The sequence below is a fragment of the Hypomesus transpacificus genome, unplaced genomic scaffold (genome assembly GCF_021917145.1).
Source record: "Hypomesus transpacificus isolate Combined female unplaced genomic scaffold, fHypTra1 scaffold_27, whole genome shotgun sequence".
Classification (NCBI taxonomy): Eukaryota; Metazoa; Chordata; class Actinopteri; order Osmeriformes; family Osmeridae; genus Hypomesus; species Hypomesus transpacificus.
In genome coordinates this window covers 3,219,343-3,243,484 of record NW_025813796.1, presented here as the reverse complement: position 1 = coordinate 3,243,484, position 24,142 = coordinate 3,219,343, and the positions used below count along the sequence as shown (strand labels likewise).

Here is a 24,142-nt window from a genome sequence, read left to right as displayed (position 1 = left end):
TTGTTGAGAAAGCGATTTCGAGTGGAACTGCAATCTCGGATGTTTGATTTAGGTCGTCAAAGTCTTTGTAATTTGAGCGAGTGCGGGTCGCCCGTGAGACCGCCTAGTCTTTTAGGCGGCAGCCATGCTAGGAAGCGTCATAATAGTATTTTTAGTAGCTAATTTTATAGTTCAATTTTACACGAAAAAACTGAAAGAGGGACATTTTATGACGATATGACTATTGTGAAGACAGCCAGGTGGTAAGATTTTAATGTAGGTTGCTGTAAAAACGTTGATTTGTTTGCTACGTGAGAGCCCCGTCAGCCTCCATTGACGATTGCGGAAGCAACAACAGTGTTGTCAATAAATGTCGACACTCGTGGACAACAGTGTTGTCGATCTGCGTCAAATGAGTATTTTCTTAATTACGTACCAGGGTCAATTCTACATCCAAATGGAGAGCAGTGATATATGGCGATTGTGAAGACAGCCAGCGGGTCAGCATATTTTTGTGATTTGTGTAAAACTTGGAATTTGAGTGAGACTGCGTCTTGTTTTGACGTTAGCCTCTGAGTCACAGACTGGCTCGCCCACTGGCAGTGTGTAGTAGTAGGCTACAGTCATGGGCGTCGCCGTAATGTAACTTGTTGTCTGGATCCCCCCACATTTGCAATCAAAATATTAGTGCATGACTGATCTTGTAGTCCAGTGATCTTTCCATTGCTTCACAATCAAATCTGTTCCACTTTATAAGTAGGGAGAATACCCATAGCAATAGAATTCCACTCCACGTTTTCCAGAAAAAAAGCATCAAGCACGCAGATTCAACTCCCATACACTTTGATCGACGCATCGCGCTTGTAGCTAGTAGCACTTCAGACATGACTGTTCCACAGACGAGATGGACATAAGTTAAAGTTGCCCAGTTTTCCCTTCAGTGGCCAAAGCACCCTTATAAGACATTCTCTGACTATAATAGCATTAGTTAAGTCACAAAGATCCTTTTGCAAACATTATGATTATAGCTAGCTAGACAAGCAAGCTTTTTACCTACATCTAGCACTAGGCAATACCATACTTTGTTTACCCTTTACAAGTGGAACAGCATTTGTTGATTTCTTAATCTGGGTCTGAAATATGTTGTGCTTTTGGCCGTGTTCAGATTTAGACGTCTGTTTCAGGCAGATAGAGATGACAAGGATGTTTTTTCCAAATAGCTACAAAAGAAATTGCTGGTGTTTTTTTTATTGCCATAACAACCGTGAGCTAATCTGGCGTTAACCTTAGCTAACATGCTAGTTTGTCTAGTTTGTCTAACATTGTCTTCTAATTTAAATAAGGTTGCTCAACTTGTAATTTTGGCAATTCGCAGAATTTTATTGCTACATGTTAGTCTGTAACATGAAGGCAAAACTGATTCAACCATTAAAACCATATATCCTCTGAAAGCTTATACCCTGTAGGATGTTATCTAATGAGACAAGAGACACGTCCATCTCTCCATATTAGTATGCTGCCCATGCATAATAAATTCGGTATTGGTAAATGGAGTAGGCTATATGGCTGATACTTTTTTGGGCTGTGCCATTTAGGGAAACTGATTCAACCACCTAAACCATGTATTTTCTGAAAGCTACAGTACTGTCTTCAATGCCACACATTGCCACAGCTAGGGCTTTATTATGTCTATGGCTGTTCTTTAATGCTGCAGAATGCTCCATTTACTTGAATGGGGCATCCCAACGTTCTGCGGTGAACAATTTTCTCATATTTGACCGTTGCTATGCACATTTGACCGCTGTCAAGGGAAGTGGCCTTTTTGCCTCGGATGGCGAACAATTTCTCTGCTGATCAACAATACGAATGGTAACAAATACATTGTAAAAAGACAAACTGTGTGAAGTTATTTTTGTTGGCAAGTAGCCGTGTAATAAGCGGGATAATGCATAGAACGCCGGTCATTATTGGGAAAATAAGCCCCTTCAGGGCGAAACAAAACCCCTCCGCTTCTCGTCGGGGTGCTGTTCGCCCTGTCGGGGCTTATTTTCCCGATAATGACAGGCGTTCTATACATTATCCCTTACAAAAGAAACATTCTCATTTCCGGCGCTTTCAAATAATCAGTGAAGTGTGGATAGCAACAGCAGCTAGCTTGCCTCTAGCAAACTGCTTTTGAATTAGCCATGTCCCCCTAAATTAATATCAAACTTATTTACGTTTTGGGGGGCTTATTTTCAGTTAGCAGACGGTACTATTTGAATCTGAAATACCTCCATCTGAAATACTGCCAGTGACAACGTTGTTACAGTAGCTTGTTTCAAAGGGGGTTCCTTGTTTCAAAGGGTGTTCTTAATGAATTATGCAATATGAGTAGGCTAAATGCTTGAAAATATCCCTAGAAGGGAAAACGGACCCACCTGCAACCGACGCAAGTAAGCACACCCTACAATTTCCCCAGAAATTGTACCCTCTCTAGTTTGTAATTCTTGTACCATGGGAGTCTATGGCAGCCCCTAGACCCCATCGACAACTTTTAACCGTTTTATACTTACACCAAGTTTCATGTCTCCCATTAGACCACTCTAGCGCCACCAATGGGTCAAAGTTGGACTTGTGTTTACACACGCAACTTTTGAACCGTATGACTGATTTTCAAAAAATGAGGTACCATTGGATTCCCTGGATCAAGACGAGTTCAACTATCTATGACGTCAATTTCCGGTTATATAGATCTTCCGCCATTTCCGGTTTTATCAAAAACCTTTGAAAGCCTACTCCTCCTACAAATGTTTTCAAATCTTCTTCAAAATGACCAGAGATGATCTTCAGACCAAGCCTAACAAAAGTTATCGAAAATAATTTTGATCGTCACAACCGTTTGTCCGGTACAGCCAATCAAAATTGGCAAAAAAGCTACCAAACAGGAAATTGGATCAAATCTTATCAAATTTTTTAGATATCAACACAAAAGTTGGTATATCGGTGGAAGACATTACATCATGTTACAATGTTCCAAGGCAACTTCATATCTCCAATAATGATTGATATACAGCAAATCAAATGTATCGCTAATGCTAAAATTATGCTGTACACATCCGCCGGTCAAAAAGTGATACATTGATTCAATCACAAGTTCATATGAAGACTCTTGAGAATGTTAGTACTCAATCTGAAAAAAAGTTGAATGTAAGATGAATAGTCAATTTTTAATGAATATTTTAAATATACATGCTTGGCTAATTTCAGAGCTTTTTGGCTAAATCCTCTCTCCCTTCCTCCTGCCCGCGCGTGCTCCAAATCCTCACACACTCAGCCTTCCCTTACACACGGGCTTGGCAAGAAGCACACGCAACATTTCAGGAGAGTGTGGGCTGACCAAGCCCCCACTCCTTCCTTAGTCTCTAGCAAAGGCCTTGTGGATCTTGATGGTATTGCATTTCCGATTTTGTATGCAATGGTAAAAAGTTCTCCAAATCCTGAAACGTTGATAGTAAAGGCCAAGAGTTACAACCACACTTAAACAAAAGCCCATGTGGATCTTGTTGGTATTGCATTTCCGATTTTGTATATAATGGTAAAAAGTTCTAAAAATCCTGAAAAATTGATAGTATAGACCAAGAGTAATGACCACACCACAAATGGCCCACCATTACCCATAGGTGGCGCTAAGGCTATGCCCACATTGTCAATTTTCTGTTTAGTACTCAAATCTGAAAAAAAGTTGAATGTAAGATGAAAAGTAGATTTTTAGTGAATATTTTAAATATACATGCTTGGCTAATTTCTAGAGCTTTTTTGCCGAATCCTCTCCCACTCCTCCTCATCGCGCGTGCTCCAAATTGTCACACACTCACCCTTCCCATGACACACGCGCGGGCTTGGCAAGACGCACACGCAACATTTCAGGAGAGTGTGGGCTGACCAAGCCCCCACTCATTCCTTGGTCTATAGCAAAGGCCCATGTGGATCTTGATGGTATTACATTTCCGATTTTGTATGCAATGGTAAAAAGTTCTCCAAATCCTGAAACATTGATAGCAAAGGCCAAGAGTAACAACCACACTTAAACAAAAGCCCATGTGGATCTTGTTGGTATTGCATTTCCGATTTTGTATGCAATGGTAAAAAGTTCTAAAAATCCTGAAACATTGATAGTATAGGCCAAGAGTAATTACCACACCACAACTGGCCCACCATTACCCATAGGTGGCGCTACAGGCCACGCCCCAAGCACAAAGATACAAGGCTTTCGGGAATGGATAGGCCCACCAAGCTTGCTCCCTTCACTTCTTGGCTTGAAATAAAGAGCCTTGTGGATCTTGATGGTATTGCATTTCAGATTTGGTATCCTATTGGTAATTCTGCAGCATTGATTTTTCTAAACGGGTACAATTTGTCAAGAATATACATTTTTCAATGGTTCGCAATGCTTTACACATCAGCCAGTCAAACAAGTTCATATGATGACTCTTGAGAATGTTTAGTACACAAATCAGAGAAAAAGTTGACAGTAAGATGAAAGGTCGATTTTTTGTGAATATTTGAAACATGCATGCTTGGCTAATTTCTAAGCAAATTTCCAATGAATTGTGTCCCCTGCTCCTCCCCGTGCGTGCTCTAAATTCTCACACATTCATTCTTCCCTTGACACACTCGCGGGCTTGGCAAGACGCACACTCAACATTTCAGGAGAGTGTGGGCTGACCAAGCCCCCACTCATTCCTTGAATGTCTGCATAGGCCCTTGAGGACCTTGGTGTCATTGCAGTTCCGATTTGGTATGCAATGGTAAAAAGGTCTCCAAATCCTGAAACATTGATAGTAAAGGCCAAGAGTAACAACCACACTTTAACCAAAGCCCATGTGGATCTTGTTGGTATTGCATTTCCGATTTTGTATGCAATGGTAAGAAGTTTTTAAAATCCTGAAACATTGTTAGTATAGGGCAAGAGTAATTACCACACCACAAATGGTCCACCATCACCCATAGGTGGCGCTACAGGCCACAACCTAAAGCACAAAGATAAAAGGCTTTCTGGAATGGATAGGCACACCAAGCCCCCTCCTTTCCCGTCTTGGCTTGAAATAAAGGCCCTTGTGGATCTTGATGGTATTACATTTCAGATTTGGTATCCCATTGGTAATTCTGCAGCATAGATTTTTCTATACCGTTACAATTTGTCAAGAATATACATTTTTCAATGGTTCGCAGTGTTTGGAGGAATCCGCCATTACTGCTTGCAGTTATATTTTGTAATTCTTGTACCATGGGAGTCAATGGCAGCCCCTAGACCCCATCAACAACTTTTTGTGAAATTTGGCACACTCATTAAGGACAGTTTCTTCTATACCTACACCAAGTTTCATGTCTCCCATTAGACCACTCTAGCGCCACCAATGGGTCAAAGCTGGACTTGTGTTTACACACGCAACTTTTGAACCGTATGACTGATTTTCAAAAAATGAGGTACCATTGGATTCCCTGGATCAAGACGAGTTCAACGCACCCTATGACGTCAATTTCCGGTTTTATCAAAAACCTTTGAAAGCCTACTCCTCCTACAATTTTTTTCCAATCTTCTCCAGAATTGGCACACATCATCGTCAGAGCAAGCCTCACTCAGGCATTACTTTTATATTGGATTCTCAAAACCGTTTGTCTGGTAGAGCTAATCAAAATCGGCCACAAAGCAACCAAACAGGAAATTGGATCAAATCTTGGCAAATCTTTGAGATGTCAACACCAAACTTGGTAAGATGACTCGGAACCCTCTTCTGAGGATGTCCACACAATTTGGTGTCATGTGATCACTGGGCGTGGCCGCAGGAAGCAAAAATGTGTTTGGGCCAATGACTTTTGATTTGTTTGCCTTTATTAAGTGATTCCTTTGTCTCATGATATCTTGGGACATCCTGTATGTGACTCATAATAATTTGTGATAATAGCCGAATTGATGCGGCCGCCATTTTGAATTCATTGAAAAAACGTTTTTTCTCTACTCCTCCTACACATTTTGTCCAATCTTCACACAATTTGGCAGAGATTATCTTCAGACCAAGCCTCATACAAGTTATCATGTTTTTTTGATTTTCGAAAGCATTTGCCTGGTACAGGCAATCAAAATGTGCCATTAAGCCAGCAAACAGGAAGTTGGGTTGTATCTCATCAAATCTTTGATGGATTCACACCAAACTTACTGCTTGTACTCGTTACCCTCTTTTGAGGATGTCTAAAATGTTTTCTGGGTCATTTGACTATTTGGCCACCTCATTGCTGCTTGCAGCCATATTTGGATTTGGTCAGATTTGGTATCCCATTGGTAAGTCTGCAGCATTGGTTTTTCTATACAGTTACAACTTTTCAAGAATATACATTTGTAAATGGTTCGCAATGTTTGGAGGAATCCGCCATTACTGCTTGCAGTTATATTTATTATTATTCTTCCGCCACGGGGTCCTATGGCAGGCCCTTGGTCGAAAGTTGTGAAATTTGGCACACTCATTGGGGACAGTCCCCTGGTCCAATTCACAAAGTTTCATATCCCATACTTGGGCACTATAGCGCCACCAATGGGTCAAAGTTGGACTTGTGTTTACACACGCAACTTTTGAACCGTATGACCCATTTTCAAAAATGAGGTACCATTAGATTCCCTGGATCAAGACTGGTTCAACACACCCTATGGGGTCAATTTCCGGTTATAGAAATTTTCGGCGTTATCAAAAACCTTTGAAAGCCTACTCCTCCTACAATTTTTGTCAAATCTTCTTCAAAATGACCATATATGCTCTTCAGACCAAGCCTCACAAAAGTTATGGTAGAAAAGATTGATCTTCACAACCGTTTGTCCGTGACAGACAATCAAATTCAGCAGAAAAGCCACCAAACAGGAAGTGAAGTCTTATCTCAGCAGTTCTTTGAGGCAGTGACACAAAATTTGGTACGCCGCCTCGGCACCTTATTCTGAGGATGTCCTCCAAAGACTGTGTCATGTGACTAAAAGGGGGCATGGCAGGAAGCAAAAACGTGTTTTGGCTAATAACTGTTGAAGTGTTTACCTTAATAAAGTAATTTCTTTTTCTGTTGATGTCTTGTGAGATATCAAGCTTGACCATTGATAATATTTCATAACAACCGAATTGACGCTGCCGCCATTTTGGATTTAATGGAAAAGTGTAAAAACCGTTTGCACGCCCCAAATTTTGTCCAACGTTTACTAAATTTGGCACAGATGATCTTCAGACCAAGCTTCACAAAGGTATCGGATGGATTTTCCATTTCCAAAACCGTTTGTTCGGTAGAGCTGATCAAAGGCGGCGGCAAAGCCGCAAAAGACACGTGAGAGCATAACTCAGCAAAAATGTGTCCTATCATCACCAAACTTCGATTCCTTCGTTCCCACGAGGAGCAGAGGAGGCATGTGGTTTTATACCAGAAAAAAAACCAATTTGAACACTCAGTACTCTTGAACGCAAACAGATGTTTCAACCAAACTTGGTGTGTTGCATGAGTGCAACAGGTTGCTGTGACTTAATTGTTGCGCATGTGCTATGGAGGCCTTGCCTTGCTCTGGACTGCTTGGCCCCTCCATTGCTGCTTGCAGCTATATTTTAATCCTGTTATTGTATTAGTCTATAGTTCTTGCTAATTTAAATGAACTTAACTGGTGATTTTCGTTGTTTGTAGGCTACTCTTCCCCTGCTAGCGAAATTGCACATGTTGATTGCTGCCCTTGCTCACTTTTGTATTTTAGGTGCATTATTATGCTGAAGTAGGACAGTCGGACAGACCTGCCCTCACTGCAAAAAAAAATCCTAGAGGAAACACTGTATTTTGCATCGCGAAGCGCCGCTATTGCCTGCGATCTGCAGCGATCATTGCCAGTGTGGCCGGTCCCATTTGATAACATGGGCGCCGAAAGAAAAAGGCGGCGCTTCCAAGCACTTCGCAGCAGATTGCAGCAGATCGCAGCCAGTGTGTCCCAGGCGTTGGGATTTCAGTTTTTTTTTTAATGCATCTCTTTGTCCATGTCGTATGGTCCCCACCACTCGCTCCTTGGCTTGAGGCAACGGCCTCGGTGGATCTTGGTGGTAGGCCCTATTGCATTTCCGATTAGGTACCCGGCGGCTCGTTGCGGCAATTTTATTCTATTAACTCAAGTCAATATATCCAATATATCCAAAACTATCCCCCCCAATCAAAAAAAGATAGAACCTGGCTCAAACTACTACTTTTTTCATAAAATCATTTTAGCTGACTTTTGCTAAATTTTAAACCAACAGTACATGGGTAAAATAGCACTAAATGTTTTGTTTTGGTCAAGAAAAGTTGCCTGGAACTGTTCGTACCGAACAGGGCACATGCACAAAATGGAATATTAGCCGATCGTCAATTTACCTGGAGCTGACTGAGGACAGGAAGAAAAGGCTTGATGATCTACAGTTGCATGCACTGCTGTAGCCAGTTCTTCTCTTACATGTTATTTTGAAGTAAGTTGTTAATCTCCATTTTACCTTTACTGTAGGTGGAAAGGAGAAAATGTCGCCACAACAGAAGTTTCAGAAATTCTAGGAAGTCTGGAATTCCTACAGGAAGTCAATGTCTACGGTGTCAGTGTGCCAGGTCAGGTCCTTGTTCCTGTGATATAATTTATAATCTGATTAAGTGACTGATTACTATGAAAAGCAGTGCATTAATAAGGTTTCGTATTCATTTATGCAGCATGTTTCCTTGAATTACAAATACTGCTATCAATATCTGTAACCCCAAATTCATAATCAATATAACAGGGTACGGGAATAAACAGTGAGTAACACCGGGTTAGTTGTAACACTATCTGTTTGACCAATGAGCTGGAGTGATTAAATCAACATTGTACACACCTATTTTCCTTTTAAGGAGCTTAGCGTTCATTGTATTATAAATATAATGGTTTCACTTAAATAACCAAAGGTAGTAGTTTTTCTAGTTTGATGATTTGATGCTTTGCATACATTAGCTAACTTTAAACCCATTTTCTAAAACAGTTAGCTATGTAATGCATGTTTGGGGTGGAGATAGTTGTAACGGTTCTTTCAATATATAAATACACCTGCTGTATGCAATGGGACCAAAAAAGAGAAAACAAAGCAAAGAAGCAAAAGACTAAGCCCAGTGACCAAGAGGATTCTGACACATCTTATAAAACAATTTTTTTGTATTGTGTCCATGAAACACAAACAAAAAATATAGCTGCAAGCAGCGATGCGGGTTGCTCCGCAAAATGGCAAAATATTATAAAAATGTACATTGTAGAAGGTCAAGATTTGGAGAGAGCAAAACTACTTCATTTTGGGCCAACTACAATAGGCTGAATGGGGATTTGAACTCATGAGCATACGGTTACAAGGCAGCCTCTCTATCCTCTCTGCTACACACTAACTGTTGAGACAGTAAGAGTAGAAAGGGCAAAGTATTAGCTTTGGTCAGCTTTGGGACAAAGGTTAAGAAGCGGTTGACATTTCAAAGTGGAATTGCGTGAAATTGCGCATGTTATTTCATAATGATGTCATCCTGTTTAACTAAACAGATTTTCCAATTTAAGACAGGCTGAAAGACTGTGGCTGGATTCAAACCTACAATCTTATACTTTGCAGGTCACTGTCCCTGTCCATTGAGTTTTTCTCAGTGTTGAATATTGTCATGTTCAGTTACTGCATAAAAAAGTAAACTGTTTCTGTGGTAAGGGTTGTTAGATTCAGCCAAAGTTTAAACTACTCAAATTCAATCATATTTTGACATACCAAGGTGAAATTGTTGATGGTACTTAAGAGTGATGTCATGTTGAACCCAATAAGGTTTGAAAACCATCAGTCAAAATGATATTTGATTTATTGACACAAAGATATTGAGGCAATGTGAACATTTACATAAATACACCCATTTCACCTATTTTGTTTTACATTTCTCATTCCATTTCACCCTATATAAAAGTACACCTGCCCGAACACTGTCCCAATCCATGCCGTTTACCTCCCTCCCAGCTTAAGTCACGCCAAAGCAGAAATGCTGTAACGGACGCATGAGGTTTAGATGACGGCCAAAAATTGCCTCTTACAGTCAAAATCCATTGGTCACAACACTGTTTCCAGAAATTCTCAAAGATGGCTTGAAGACCGCTTTCCAGAACCACAGTAAACTTTTAAGCTTTACTTTTTTGTTTACAGGTGTAAACAAGCTAAATGTAAGACTTTTTAAGACCTTTTAATACCACTCCCAATTGAAATCAAAAATCAAATCTACGATGGAAATACAAATCAAAAGTGTAAATATACAGTAATCTTCCCAAACACTGATGTCTGTTCAATATGAACAGTATGGTAAAATGACAACAATCGGTTGAGTCTAAGAACATTGACTAAATGTGTGTAATGCGAAAGGATAACACAAATGTAATTGATGTCCTAAATTATATTTTTTATTACACAATGGTGGAGCAGAAACTATCAATTCCATGAATCCCATGGAAACAAAGGCAAATGTGTGAGATGTACTGATGTGGAGCACAAATCATCCAAGAAGCAGTACTTCTCTTGAGTGGTTTTTATTCAGATGACTAATCATTGGATTCAGGTCAAAAGTCTATAACTTGAACTGGTTTCATTACTTAAGACACTAAAAGTCAGCAGCTTGGCATGCTGGGACATGGAAAGGATTAAACATTTAGACTTTCATCAAAGTAAAAAATGCTGGTTTGTCCTTTTTCATCAATTTCCTAAAAAAAGCAGTCTGCAGAGCTACTGTGTGTGTGGGGTGACTGTCTGTCTCTGGAGGGGCAAGCAGGGCCTGCAGGCAGGGGCAAGCAGGCAGTCAGGGCAGGCTGGATGAAGCTGTCCTGGGGTCAGGGTTAAAGAGAAGCTGTCCTGATTCTGATTCTGTCCAGCTAGAGGGGGGTAGTAAAGCAAGGGATCAGTGTTTCTCTCAGTATCCTCTGTTGAACTCTGTTGAGCAGGCCCCTGCATGACACTCCAGACCTGTAAAAGTGAAGAAAGGATCCATGTCAGTTGTGAAAAATGAAGCTTTTTACATCTACACTTGACATAAACTACAGTTTTGACTGTGAAATGCAGTGGCATTACTTGAACTTGAATCCAAATGTGTTGAACTGATGGAGACCCAGCCATGCAAAGTCACTCAAAACATTTGGCTCGATTCCAGGCTCTGGCAAGAGTATTTAGCTTTAAACTGGTCAATATACACATCTGACCAAAGACCAGCTCGACCTTTGCCTGTAAACAGTGATTCTGACTGTCAGAGACCTTTAAATAGGCTGACCGAGTGAAACTAGCCTGGCTAACGTAGGTCGCTTTTTCAGGAAAATGACAAATGAAATAGGCTTGTTTTGAAAGATCCTATATACTGGCTATCTTCAGTAGACTCGTGTCTACAAAAAGCAGCTTTCCCTGACGTTTTAGGACTAGAATTTAGTAAATTACGATATCTTTTACACACTGCCAGTGAGTGAGCGAGCCGAGTCTGTCACTGAGGCTTTGTCAAAACAATGTACCCCCGGGACGCCGTCTCACTCCACTTGCAAGTTTTCCACAAATCACAAAAATAATCGGAGCATCTGGCTAGAAGCACAATTCCTACATCTCCTAAAGGCTTCCCTCTTCGAGGTTTGGTAACAAACACATTTTTGGTGTCGACCGAACTGTAAAATTGTGAACTTATGAACATGACGCGACCAAAACATGGCTGCCGCCTAAGCCTATACGGTCTCCCTGGCACATAGGCTTATTACAAAGACTTTCATGAGCCAAAAAAAAATTCTGAGCCGACAGGTCTGTGGGGAATCGCGTGTTCTCCTAAAAGCTGCCCTCCTCTACCTTTTTGATGAATTTGCCGAGATGCTACATGATTCACTAATTACAAAGTTGTGTTAAAATAGGACTTACCGAACGTGGCTGCCTCCAGCACGGCTATAAGGCAATTCCAGTCGAAAACATCAATGGCCGCCAAAAAATTATTTATATTCGTAACGGCGAGCTGCGATTGGAAGCGAAATGAGGGTGAGGGTGGGGCTTGGTCAGCACACCATTTCCAGAAAGGATGTGTGTGCGTCTCGCCAAGCTCGGGCGTGTGTCAGTAGGTTGACCACCTGTTCCTCTTTGCGCTGTATAGCACAGCATTTTCAATATGCGACGTGCGGAACAAGGGGTGAAAATGCTGTGCGACACAACGCAAAGCGGGACAGGTGGTCACCCTAGTGTCAAGGGGCAGGATGAGAATTTGGAGCGCGCGCACTGTGGGGCAATTCAATTGAATTCAATCATATATTGACACACCAAGGTGAAATTGTTTATGGTACTAGAGATTGATGTCGTCTTGAACCCTATTAGGTTTGAAAAACAGTCAAAATTATATTTGATTTATAAAAAAAGAAATATTGAGGCAATTTGTACATTTACATAAATACACTTCTTTTGGCCATTTTGTATTGCATTTCTAATTCCATGTCACCCTATGTAAAGACATGTATTCTACACATCTGTAACTAATTTCAAGTCGATTGGGTCTATGGTTTTGAAGGTTGTACCAAATTTGGACAGTACAAGATAATTCATAAGTCTGACAATATGGGTCCTTGAGGCTTTTTTGTTCCCCATGAGAAATAAGGCATGTATACCAATTTTCATTTTGGAGTAAAGGGGCGCTGGGAAAGTCACGTAGACTTTGGGCGTGTTTTATAGCGCCACCTATGGGCGCACATGGGCCACTAGCCGTCTGGGAGTAATGAGTGATCTGTTGTATCATTGTGCCAAATTGGAAAAAATCGGGTCCAGGACTTTTTGAGCTATTGGGCCATTTAGCAGAGAAATATAATAATAAGAATACTAACAAAAACAATAGGTTTCCTCCTACTGGAGGAACCCTAATAATAAGAATACTAACAAAAACAATAGGTTTCCTCCTACCGGAGGAACCCTAATTAAGAAGTGTGGGTCAAGTGTGTACGTTGTTAGTTCTGGGTCCACAGAGTCAGCTATCTGCACGTGTTTTTGGCCACTTAAAATTATTAACTTTATTCAAACTGTTTAATAATTATTCTTCAATACAGTTCTTGCATACATTTAATGTTATTTCAGCATGTTTTCCCTCATTGGTACATTTATCCCTAGCTAGTGTTACAAGTCACCCAAGTAGTGGGGTTGGTTGTAACAACCGAAGTCTTTGTATTTGACATTAACTCACATAATCTGTGATTGTATAGTAGACACACACATCAATGTTTGATAACCCTGAACAACCACTCAGTTACTGTCGCTCAGACAAAAGTTGTTACTTACATCCCAGGTGTCCCCATGTGAATGTATGATAACACAACATACTTATTATAATGTTTTACTGTTTTCCCTCACAGGATATGAGGGGAGAGCTGGAATGGCAGCTTTGGTTTTAAAGCCAGACCAGGATCTGGATGGTAAAAAAATCTACAGTCTTTTGGTTCAAAGTCTCCCTCCGTATTCCTGGCCCTGGTTTCTGCGGATACAGGTGAGACAATGAGCTCTAGCCTTAAATGTTGTTCTATTTATTTGACAAAGTACATTGATAAAATGATGCCGAAATATGCTGTATGGTACTATAATGATCAAAACTGTGGGCTACGGTAATAAAAATATAAATCCAAGCAAATCTGAGATGACTATATTTACCGTAAATACATTCAATATGAAAGGCACTTGGATGACTGTTGTATTCTCTAACTCTCTCTGTCTCTCTTTTTTTTCTTGAATTTACATCATTTTTCCTGATGCCAACCCAAAGATGGCCATTGATGTGACAGAGACATTCAAACAGCAGAAGGGGAAGCTGGTTCGGGAAGGCTTCAGTCCTGAGGCAGTCCACGAGCCCCTATACTTCCTGGATCTCTTGCAGAAAGACTACATATGCCTTACTCCAGCTCTGTATAACGACATTATCTCTGGAAAGATCCGCATCTAAGATTGTAGAATTTTTGAACTATCTGACAGTGACTGCAGCAGAAACATAGAAGTGCATTTTTTAATGCAAATTCAATAGATATTCGTTCAAGACAGATCTAAACGGATGGAAGTTGTGCTGTGTTTGACAATTTCTTACTGCTGTCATAATTTTTCACTGTCACCTTTTAAAGCACTTCTTAAAGTAGTAATCCTGTCATTTCAGATGGAGTTCTGTCTGAGGGTGTCCTTTTGAGCACTCCTTGTTTTCAGTATCAGTTAAAACCAGTAAGTGATGAGATTACAATGGTAATTACAATGTCACGGTTGTAACCTGGTTATCATCCTCATATCAGGGCTTGTGTTTACATATAGAATTGTGTATGAATCACTTTATTAAAAATCTCTGGATATTGCATAATATGCAACTGTTTACAGTAGGCCTATTTGTTTGAAGACTTATAGTTGCTTTTCCTGTTTTCATCTGACATACTGACTTTTCCAGTTATTTTTGAATATCTATTCAACTTAAATATAAGCTACATGTTCTAACCCTATAGACTGCACCCATGTCAACAAGCATAAACATTCAAATTTTAGATATGGATGCATACCGTATTTTTTCGGAAAATAAACTGCATTTTCTATAAACCGCACTCCACCAAAATGGGACCATTGTGTTTGTATATCTGAGTAGCCTATAAACCGCACTGGAATATATGCCGCAGTTGATACGGGAACAATGATACCAAGCAATGCACGAGCATTGGCGATCTTACAGCATGCCGTTGCAACACATTTCGAAAACGAAATTGTGTAATGTATGTTTTCTATTGCCCGGGAATGAACTAATATTAACCTTTAGACACTTGAGTTCTGAATATTTCCAACGGTCCCCAAAGTGTTAGTTATTTTGCGGTAGCTAGTGGACTGCTGCTGGCCCCTCGGTCACATGCTAGCTGGGTAGCTTTAGTTAGCTTCCGGGCTAAGTTAGCTAGCATAATACTAGTTTAATAATCATACCAATGCTACTACCATGTTACTTGTTAGCCTATTCATAAGTACATTTTGAAGCCTGTTTTGATATAAAAACGTTCTATAAGCTGCTTCGAAAATATAATATAATCTTTTTCTATGGCTCTGCGGCCCAGCAACTCAACTTTCACCAGGAAGCCTCAATCCCAATCCTAAACCTTAAAACGATAACTGTAATATGATGCTCTTGTCTTCTGTCGCTGGTGCTGTATCAGACGCTGGCGTAGTGATTTGTAACTGGTGAACTGTGTAAATATTCTCGATTGAAAAAATGCGCTGCAAGAAACGCTTCTTTTAATTTTAATTCATTTAATAAATTAAATGTCAATCACCATCCAATTGCCAGGGATAGCAAATGGGGGGTCCAGTGCCATCCCGGCAACCCCTCTGGCTCCGCGACTGCACACCAGGTTGACCCGAATCTCGAGAACGGGGAGCCAAAGTTGAACCAAACGTAATATTTTGCAGGTGTCCTTTTTATAATCCAACAGAGTGCAGTACCGCGATTGAACTAATGTAATTAACAATTTAATTATTTAAATTTTCATTATTTGACGTCGAAATGCTTATCCAAACAATATCACTGCACTCCAGGGGTATTCGTCGTAGCTCGCTAGCTGTTTAGCGAGCTAATTTTCAGGCTAAGATAAAAAAACGTCCCTCTTTTTGGTTCGTGGAAGCAACTTTCGATAAATCACTATAGTAACATATCAATTAGCACTAACCTGCTCCAGAGCAGGCTAACGTAAGTGTAGCTGGATAAACTTGCCACACCCCCGGAAAATAATTGGCAGCTCCCTTTTTGAGAGACCTAGATGACCAAGGTACGGTGGCCCTGAAGTGCAAATGACACCCCCTAATATGAGTACATCCCCCAAATGAAAATACTCCCCCCCCAATACGAGTCAACTCCCCCCAAATCGGATGACTTGTTCACCTCCCCCCAATACAAAAACGCGCTCCCCCAAATGGAAAACGACATTACATTAACTCAAAAACACATTACATTAACTCTGAACGGAAAGGGTAGGTACTACACTTTAGCGCTGATTGGATGCAGTAGGCTAACTGACAAGAAATAAGAAATTGATTGACAGAAGTACAAAATGCAATAGCCTTACAGAGTTACGTGCACCAGGACATTTATTTGGGTATAAAATGGTGTTACCCTTATAGATGGTGTCACTAAAGGGTCAATGACCTGAGCGTCAGATCACCTCATAAAAGTAGAGGACGCATTGCGTTATTTGTTAAGTGCTTGCGTTGTCTTGTCTTAAGAATTTCAGTGCCCAGTCTAACCTTGTGTTGCTCTGTGCACCTGACAAATAAAAGACTTGAACTTGAACTTGAACTTGAATATGGATAACAGTGTATTTCTTCAATAGAAAGTGCTTACAAAAAAACGGTTGTATGTGACGGTCATGTAAATTAGTAGTGTAGGGAGTGGATGTGGGATCAGTGCAAGTGTAGAGAATCATTACAAACTAAAAAGCAAACAGTAATGACATTCCTGATAGTAATGGAGAGACCCAGCTTGTTAGGGCACAACTTATTAAGGACCGAGGCACAGATCACAGGTGTGCTCTAGCAGCAATCACAGCTCCTCTACCTGCCTGCCATCCTGCAACAGAACCAAAGACAAAGAAACAGAAGACAGAGAAAGGAGACCCAAACAATGCACATAGAGCCAACAATCTAACATGGTTTATGCTATCATCAGAACAGGCATAACCTCCTGACCACTACAAGTCATTCAGGTAATGGTAATGTCCTATTGACTCATACAGCTGTGAACAGTATCCTTTCTGAAGTAGAGCCATGGCTAGTGTTTGCTGACCATGGCAGTGTTTAACAGCGTTCAACTCAAGTTAAAAGCAGTAGGCCTACATCTTACACAGCAGAAAGACAAACATTTATTTCAGGTCATCTGCAAGTCCCAGTGTGCCATTCCAATCAGCCCTTGGCCCAGCAGCAGCTTGGGTAGGCCTGGTTGCACAGTGAAATCCAGCAGCATGGTTGCTGCCAGAAGGTGACCTGAAAATGAGTTGGGCCTTTGAGACATCATAGATGATTTGTTAAGTATAAGGACAACAGTGTGTGAACGTGAAGGACAGCAGATGAACCTTTATTTATGTCACCGTGGCTGTGTATTTCACTTTTCTAGGTCTATACAAGGAAGATGACCGCTCAACAAATTGGCATCACAATATATTGGCATGAAAACATATCACTTCATAACTACTACCTCCAATCACTGTACATACTGTCCTGTCACTGTACATACTGCCCTGTCACTGTACATACTGTCCTGTCACTGCATACTGTCCTGTCACTACATACTGTCCTGTCACTGTACATACTGCCCTGTCACTGAACATACTGTCCTGTCACTGTACATACTGCCCTGTCACTGTACATACTGTCCTGTCACTGCATACTGTCCTGTCACTACATACTGTCCTGTCACTGCACATACTGCCCTGTCACTGAACATACTGTCCTGTCACTGTACATACTGCCCTGTCACTGTACATACTGTCCTGTCACTGTAGGCTACATATACGTTGACCCTGGCACCTTACTGTCATGTTTTTTAATATGGCATCATGATCCTGGGGAAACTCTGTTTCGTTTGTACAACCATAAGTAATTGAAAATGACAATAAAATACACTTGACATGAATAGTAACAACAGTTGTGTTTTGCCACCAACTGGGTTTGCACATTGCCTCTTACATTAAGGAATGTTGGTAGTGAAACCAAATCGCGCACAATACTGAGGCAACGCAATCGCAGTGCAAGGAAAGTTCACAAAGCTTCAAGCCAGACAACCAGCCAGCCTGATATTACTGCATTTATTTGTCTTTAGTCTGCACCCCTTTTTAGAATTGCAATTGTGACCACCAACTTCATACTAATAGCTAACTAGCTAACCAACTTTGCAATTGATAGTAGCTCGCATGAGCATCCTTTGACCTACTTGACTTACGTATTAGTTGTTACAATTGTTGTCATAATTTCCCATCGGTGATTCAAGCAAGCAGACTTTAATTTTGGAAAACCAGACGCTGATTGTGCCAAACCAGGCGTTAATTTTGTGTGGTTTGCTCGACACGTCTCAAATTTTGTAATTTACGTGTGTAAATGGCAACGTGTCAAGTGACACGCTTCAATTCGAGGCGAAAAAGACGCAGACTTTTTATGGAAGTCGGCGTTAATTACGCGTGGTTAACACACAGGGGCGTCTTAATACTTGCCCACTAGGCCTTCCATAGATAATAGGTGCGTTCGACATGACCCGACTTCATGCGGCGCCGCAGCCGGCTGCAGGCGGCTGACTTGAAAAAGTGCATTCTGGTTAGACTTGAGACGGCGCCGAGGACACGTCACTGTGACGTCGCCATCAAAGTTCCGTGAGATCGATTAGAGAACTGCCGGCTGTGTAGCCGAGCCATAGAGTTAATATAACTAGAGTAAGCTACTTTTGTCTTCCAAGATGGTGTCCCCATTCATTTCTAAGAAAAGTGCTCAGTGGCGCAGTGAGGCAAGCGAGATCGCGAGACTGGACGCGGCCATCTTTCCACTTCCGTGTCTTCCTGTCTAACTTTAAACAGTGGTTCTTTTTTTCCTTAGCTCCGAGAGCTCATGTAAATCGGCTATCGGCCAATGTGAACTTTTGTGCTCGTGCCCTGTTAGTATCCGCCAGCACATTTGCAGGCAACTTTCATTGACTAAGCAAATAAATGGGTTGCTAGTTTACCCATTTCGGATTGGTTTCAAACTTAGCAAAAATCGGGAAAAAAAATTATATGTAAAAGCTAATAGTATGAGCCAGGTTTGAGAATCAAACAAAAATTATTGGGGGAGATAGTTTTGTAAATGTTGAATGGAGTTCAGAATAGAATAAAAACGACCGGAAGAGTCGGAAACCTAACCGTACATGCAATACCACCTACATCCACCGGAGCCGTTGCTTCAAGCCGAGGGGCGAGGGGTGGGGGCTTGAGCCGAGCGCATTTTCTCAAGAGCAACTGCACGGGTTCAAGTGACGACACAGCTATTTCATGATTGGCCAGACTCACACACGACAACTTTGACACGTGTTTTGGAATATTCGTACACCTTCAGTTTCGCCAACGCTTTAAAAAGTTTAATTGAATTAAAAATGTGTTGAAGAAAAGGTTTTAGTCAGCCTCTTCACTAACGGAAAGACCAAGTTAAATTATAAATAAAGTAAAGTAAGCAAACAGCGCTTGATCGGCCATGACTGACATCAACGCAGCAAACCACGAGAAGCTGGAACTCCTCCCCGGTCGGTACAGCACAGTCAAAGACACTGATGTGTACCTTAATGAAAATCACAAAAAGAAACCATCAAAGTCTGCAACCATAAATTGCTCTAGGTAACGTTAGCTAATATTCGCTAACAAATGTCAGCATAAAACGCTGATGCAGTCATCGCAGGTTTCATTAAATATACGTTAACATCAGGGAAAACATCCAGAAATCAGCAAACTATATGGATAAAAAAAAGTTAAATTTTAGTTTTTTCAATTTATTGCAACAAACGTGCTCACAAATTTACTTTTAACTCCATCTGTACAATAATTTGCGACTTGGTATTTTTGACCCTCTGCATCGACCGTTGGACAGCTTGGGCATGAGACGGGAGGGCATGAGACGGGAGGGCATGAGACGGGAGGCTGCAGGCTGCACCCATACCCATCTTGGTTGGGGTCCCTTTGCGCCAGCTCTGTGGAATAACGTTCACTCAAACCTAGCTCATTACAGTAACTTTACACATTGTTGTAGGCATAGGCTACTTATCGCAAAAGGTTTTGATATTTTTCTACTTTCATTTACTTACCTAACAACGACTGCTGCTTCTTTGTGAAGATAAATGACGGTTTAAAAAGTGAACGCCTCTGACTCGCGAGTCTCTAGATATGCTTGCAATACAACACGGAATGAGCATAATGGAATGTTCTTCCAGTCAGTGACGAGCCGACATTGAGCCGACGTATCTGCGACGTTTGAAATAGAGCACAGAGATGAGAAAAAATCTGACCATTTACCGATGCTTATCCGACCTTATGAATAGAACACGACGTTTCGATCTTAACCCTCACGCTCTCCTTATTGTCTATGCAGCTTGCATTTATCCCTCGCGCTGTCTCCGGGTCGTTGTGACCCACAGCTCCGTCTATTACGCCACCTTCGCGTGCCTCCGGGTCGTTGTGACCCACAGCGTTGTCTATTACGCCACCTTCGCGCTGTCTCGGGGTCATTGTGACCCACACTGGGGGAATATAAAGGTTTCACTTTATTTATTTTTTGTATTATGAGAAGTTGTCAGAAGTCCGCTGTGGGTCACAAGGAACCGGAGACAGTATGGGGTCGCGTAATAGACGACACAGATGTTGCAGTGAAAAAAATAAATAAATAAAAGAGGCAGAGACAGCACAATGAACAAGCAACTCCCCTTGTGGTCTAGTGGCAAGGCTGCGAGGCTGTCAACTCCACAGTCCTGGATTGCTCCCCGGCCAGGGCAAATATGTTTTTTTTTTTTTTTTTTATGTAGACAGATAATGTTTCACTTTTATTTTTGTATTACGAAAGGTCGTCAGCACGAGAGTGGCGTAACAGACTAGGTATGGTGAGTCACAGCGCAGACTAGGATACAGCACGAGAGTGTAATAATAGGCTAGGTAGACAAGGCTAGAAATAAAAAGTTTCACTTTATTTTTTTGCTATGAAAAAGTTGTCACAATGTCAGTTTGACTCACCACAACCCCGAAACGGCACGAGAGTGGCGTCATAGACTAGGCAGACAACGCGAGGAATAAAATCAAATGTTTCACTTTATTTTATTTATTTTATTTATTTATTTGTGTACCATGAAAAGTTGTCACACCATGCATGACACCGTGCATGACACCGTGCTTCACAATGACCCGCAGACAGCACTATGGATAGACCTCCAGCAGCCGTCCTGATACATCATCTATTCATCCCATGCATGTAGTGGTGGTGGTGGTGGTGGCGGCGGCAGCGGCAGCGGCAGCGGCGGCAGCAGCACTGTGCTGTGACTTGAGCAAAGCCCATCTTCTGCACTCGACTGAGTTGTTCAGTCTCCTGCACACACTCCCGCAGGTCGTCCACGGTCAACGGGAACCTCTCCTTGGCCGAAGCCCAGCTCGGTGGGCAGTATACATGCGAACAGGATTTGCAGACATGCCTCTTACAACCGTGACAAACCGTGAACGTTTTACGGTCCTTCTTCAACGGGCAGACTTGACATCTCTTCCTCTTACTGGCAGGGACCGGCGAGGTCGGTCCTGCCGATGAGGTGGCGGCTGCTGCTGCTGCTGCGCCATCCTCTTTGGGTTGTCGTTGAGGAGGTGGATCGTGACAGCTGGCCATCCGTAGATCTTTCACAACCGCGGCAGCAGCTTCCGCGCGGGGCAGACATCGTCTCCTCTCGATCAGCGGAGTCACGAGGGCCCTTCCGAGCTGCTCGAGGAAATACCTTTTCTTGTTGCGCTTACGCGGCATCCAGTTGGGGTTGACCTCTTTCTATATCACAAAGGCATTGTAGGAGGAGACGTCAATGATGTTGCTGAAGATGACGAGGGGCCAGCGGGCCGTCTTCCTTTTACAGCTGTAGGCCGTGATGACCTTGTCCAGATTGTCTACACCTCATTTGTTGCGGTTGTAGTCTAAGACGATGGTCGGTTTGCCGTCGTTTCTGTCACTAATTTCGTCGTTTGTGTGGCGTGTGCTCATGAGTAAAACGTTCTTATTTTTCTTTGCGAGGTAGGAAACCAGAGTGGTGGTGGGAGTGAAGGCGAACTGCGACGACAGCACCCGTCGCCTCTTCGTCGTCGTCAGCAGCTCGGACGGGAGCTTGGTCCTGTTCTTTCGCACGGTGCCAACCATGGTCAGGTTTCTCGTCGCCATGAGCTCTCGTCCGAGTTCGTAGGAGGTGAAGAAATTGTCACACGTGACATTGCGATCCTTCAGGCCGTCTGTCATATCGAGTACAACGCGCATCCCCTGGTTCCTCTCCGGGGCTCCGTCGCTCAACTTCCCGGTGTAAACTTGCATCTTCCAAGCGTAGCTTGATTTTGCGTTGCACGTGACCCACGACTTGATCCCATACTTTGCCGGTTTGCTCGGCATGTACATGCTCCGCGTACTCTTGCCCGTCGTCTTTTTCTTCTTCTCCTTCTTCTTCTTCTTCCTGCTCTTCTGCCACATGCTCCGCACACTCTTTGCCGTCTTCTATTTCTGTCACATCCTCGGTCTCCTCTTCGGACTCACTTTGCTTGATATTTGCAAACATCTGTTGTAGAACTTGCAGCCAACTGAAATCCCGAGCCATAGCTGCGTGACCTTAGACAACGGCTGTCCTGACCCCCAACGAATGCGTGTTAGTAGCACTTGCCTACAGCTCACGTGATTTCATGGACAAATGATTGTCCCTAATTCGACCGCCAAAGAGCGATCGCGGATCGTCGAAGCATAAAGGCCGTCTTTGAGATGTTGGCCTGCGGTTTCCCCGACGCCCTGCCGATTCTCCCGTCTCTCTCTCTCTTTCAAGCCCTAGCCACCTAGTGTTAACTAGTGATATAACGTGATATATTCACTTTGGGGGTCACAATGACCCGAGGGTAGCACAAGGGTTAGGTAAAATTATTTACCTACACAATGGTGGGTCACAATGACCCGAAGGTACCACAAGGGTTAAGCCGACGTCGGCCCGACGTATGTGTGCTATCTGGGATGCTTATTGCCTTCGTAGAGACTCATTATAATAGTTTGCTCAGATGGCGAGAATATCACCGCTCTCTCTTTCGTCTTTTCCGCCATCATATCGTTAGAAAATCACGGTTTTGGTGATCGACCTTTCCTGCCTTTTGAAGTAGGACGTGCTCGTGCACTTGCCCTGATAAGTTTAGCCTGATTGAAATTAACCACATGATTTGGATGCGGATCAGCCGTCGACGAACCGATATTTGCGATTCTAAGTTAGCTCATTAATGTTAACGGCAAAAGGGACAATTGTTTATTTTAGCCTTAGCCTTCAACCCTAACGACGAACGTGCCCCTGCACACTGCACTTGGATTATAAAGAGGACACATGCGGAATATGAACTTTTCAGAGCGCTCGGTTCTTGAGCTGATCGTAGGAAACTAAACCCATTTTTATTTGTAGGCTACATGCACACACACAGATTTCTGTTATTATTAGAGAGATGTACATTTCTAATGTATTAAAGACAATAGAATGAGTAGGCTACTTCTAACACAATTCTCATTTGAATTAGGCTATAGTAGTACTCATGTCAACAGATTGGGGCCAATATCATGTTTGTTCCTGATACCATGGGCGTAGATTTAGGGGGGACGCTAGGTACTTGTCCCCACCAACATTTGAAAAAGACAAAATTGTCCCCACCAATATTTTAGCGAATTGTGCTGCTATTTGGATCGATTCCGACGGCCAGGACGCAACAGTACAAGGGCTGAAAACGCGACACGCACGGGAAGAAGCACATGCTACTTTGTTTGCTTGCACTGGCAGTGGCAGACAAGCTAGCGGGTGTGTCGGCGACAACGGTACAGCTAACTTACCAGGGCTGTCTGCCGACAATACATACATAAAAGGCCAGAGTAACACATTTTAATATTCCCTTTGCCCTTCAGCATGTACATGTTTGCCCATCTTTGTGCTTTGTAGATCAGATATGCCTCCACCCAAGAAGAAAGGGGACATACAAAGGGGGGGGGGGTAGATGGGTGGATGTCCCCACCAAGTCTGAGACCAAACCTACGCCCTTGCCTGATACGCTACTTTCATTAACATATACAAACACAGTTATATAAAAACATACAGAACATTAATTTGTGTAGTCCTTACCACCGGAGGTCAGTAAAATTCAGTACATCTCCAACATACAGAAGCTGCATGCATATATAACTGAAATATGTACACATACAAACTTGTATGTTGAAACTTGAAACATGTATACAGACATATGGGAAACATTGTACATACCTACACATTTCATGAGTGTGCATACAGAGTATTTCCAGTAGCCTATGTATGTATGAGCAATTCACTTGTAGTTGCATAAGCAAAAGATTAATTCTAATCCTAC

The 24,142-nt window shown here is 42.1% G+C and overlaps 1 protein-coding gene across 2 annotated transcripts in view; it reads left to right on the top strand.

Annotated features, from left to right (window-relative positions):
* The window catches only part of LOC124463141 (long-chain fatty acid transport protein 6), a 44,435-nt gene extending 29,836 nt beyond the window's left edge, over positions 1 to 14,599 (top strand). For both annotated transcript variants that reach the window (XM_047014901.1, XM_047014899.1), the window contains 3 exons: positions 8,507 to 8,604; positions 13,385 to 13,515; positions 13,789 to 14,599. In XM_047014901.1, the coding sequence (XP_046870857.1) occupies positions 8,507 to 8,604; positions 13,385 to 13,515; positions 13,789 to 13,965 (406 nt within the window). In that variant the 3' untranslated portion in view covers positions 13,966 to 14,599. The remainder of the gene's footprint in view (positions 1 to 8,506; positions 8,605 to 13,384; positions 13,516 to 13,788) is intronic.
* Positions 14,600 to 24,142: the final 9,543 nt, after the last annotated feature.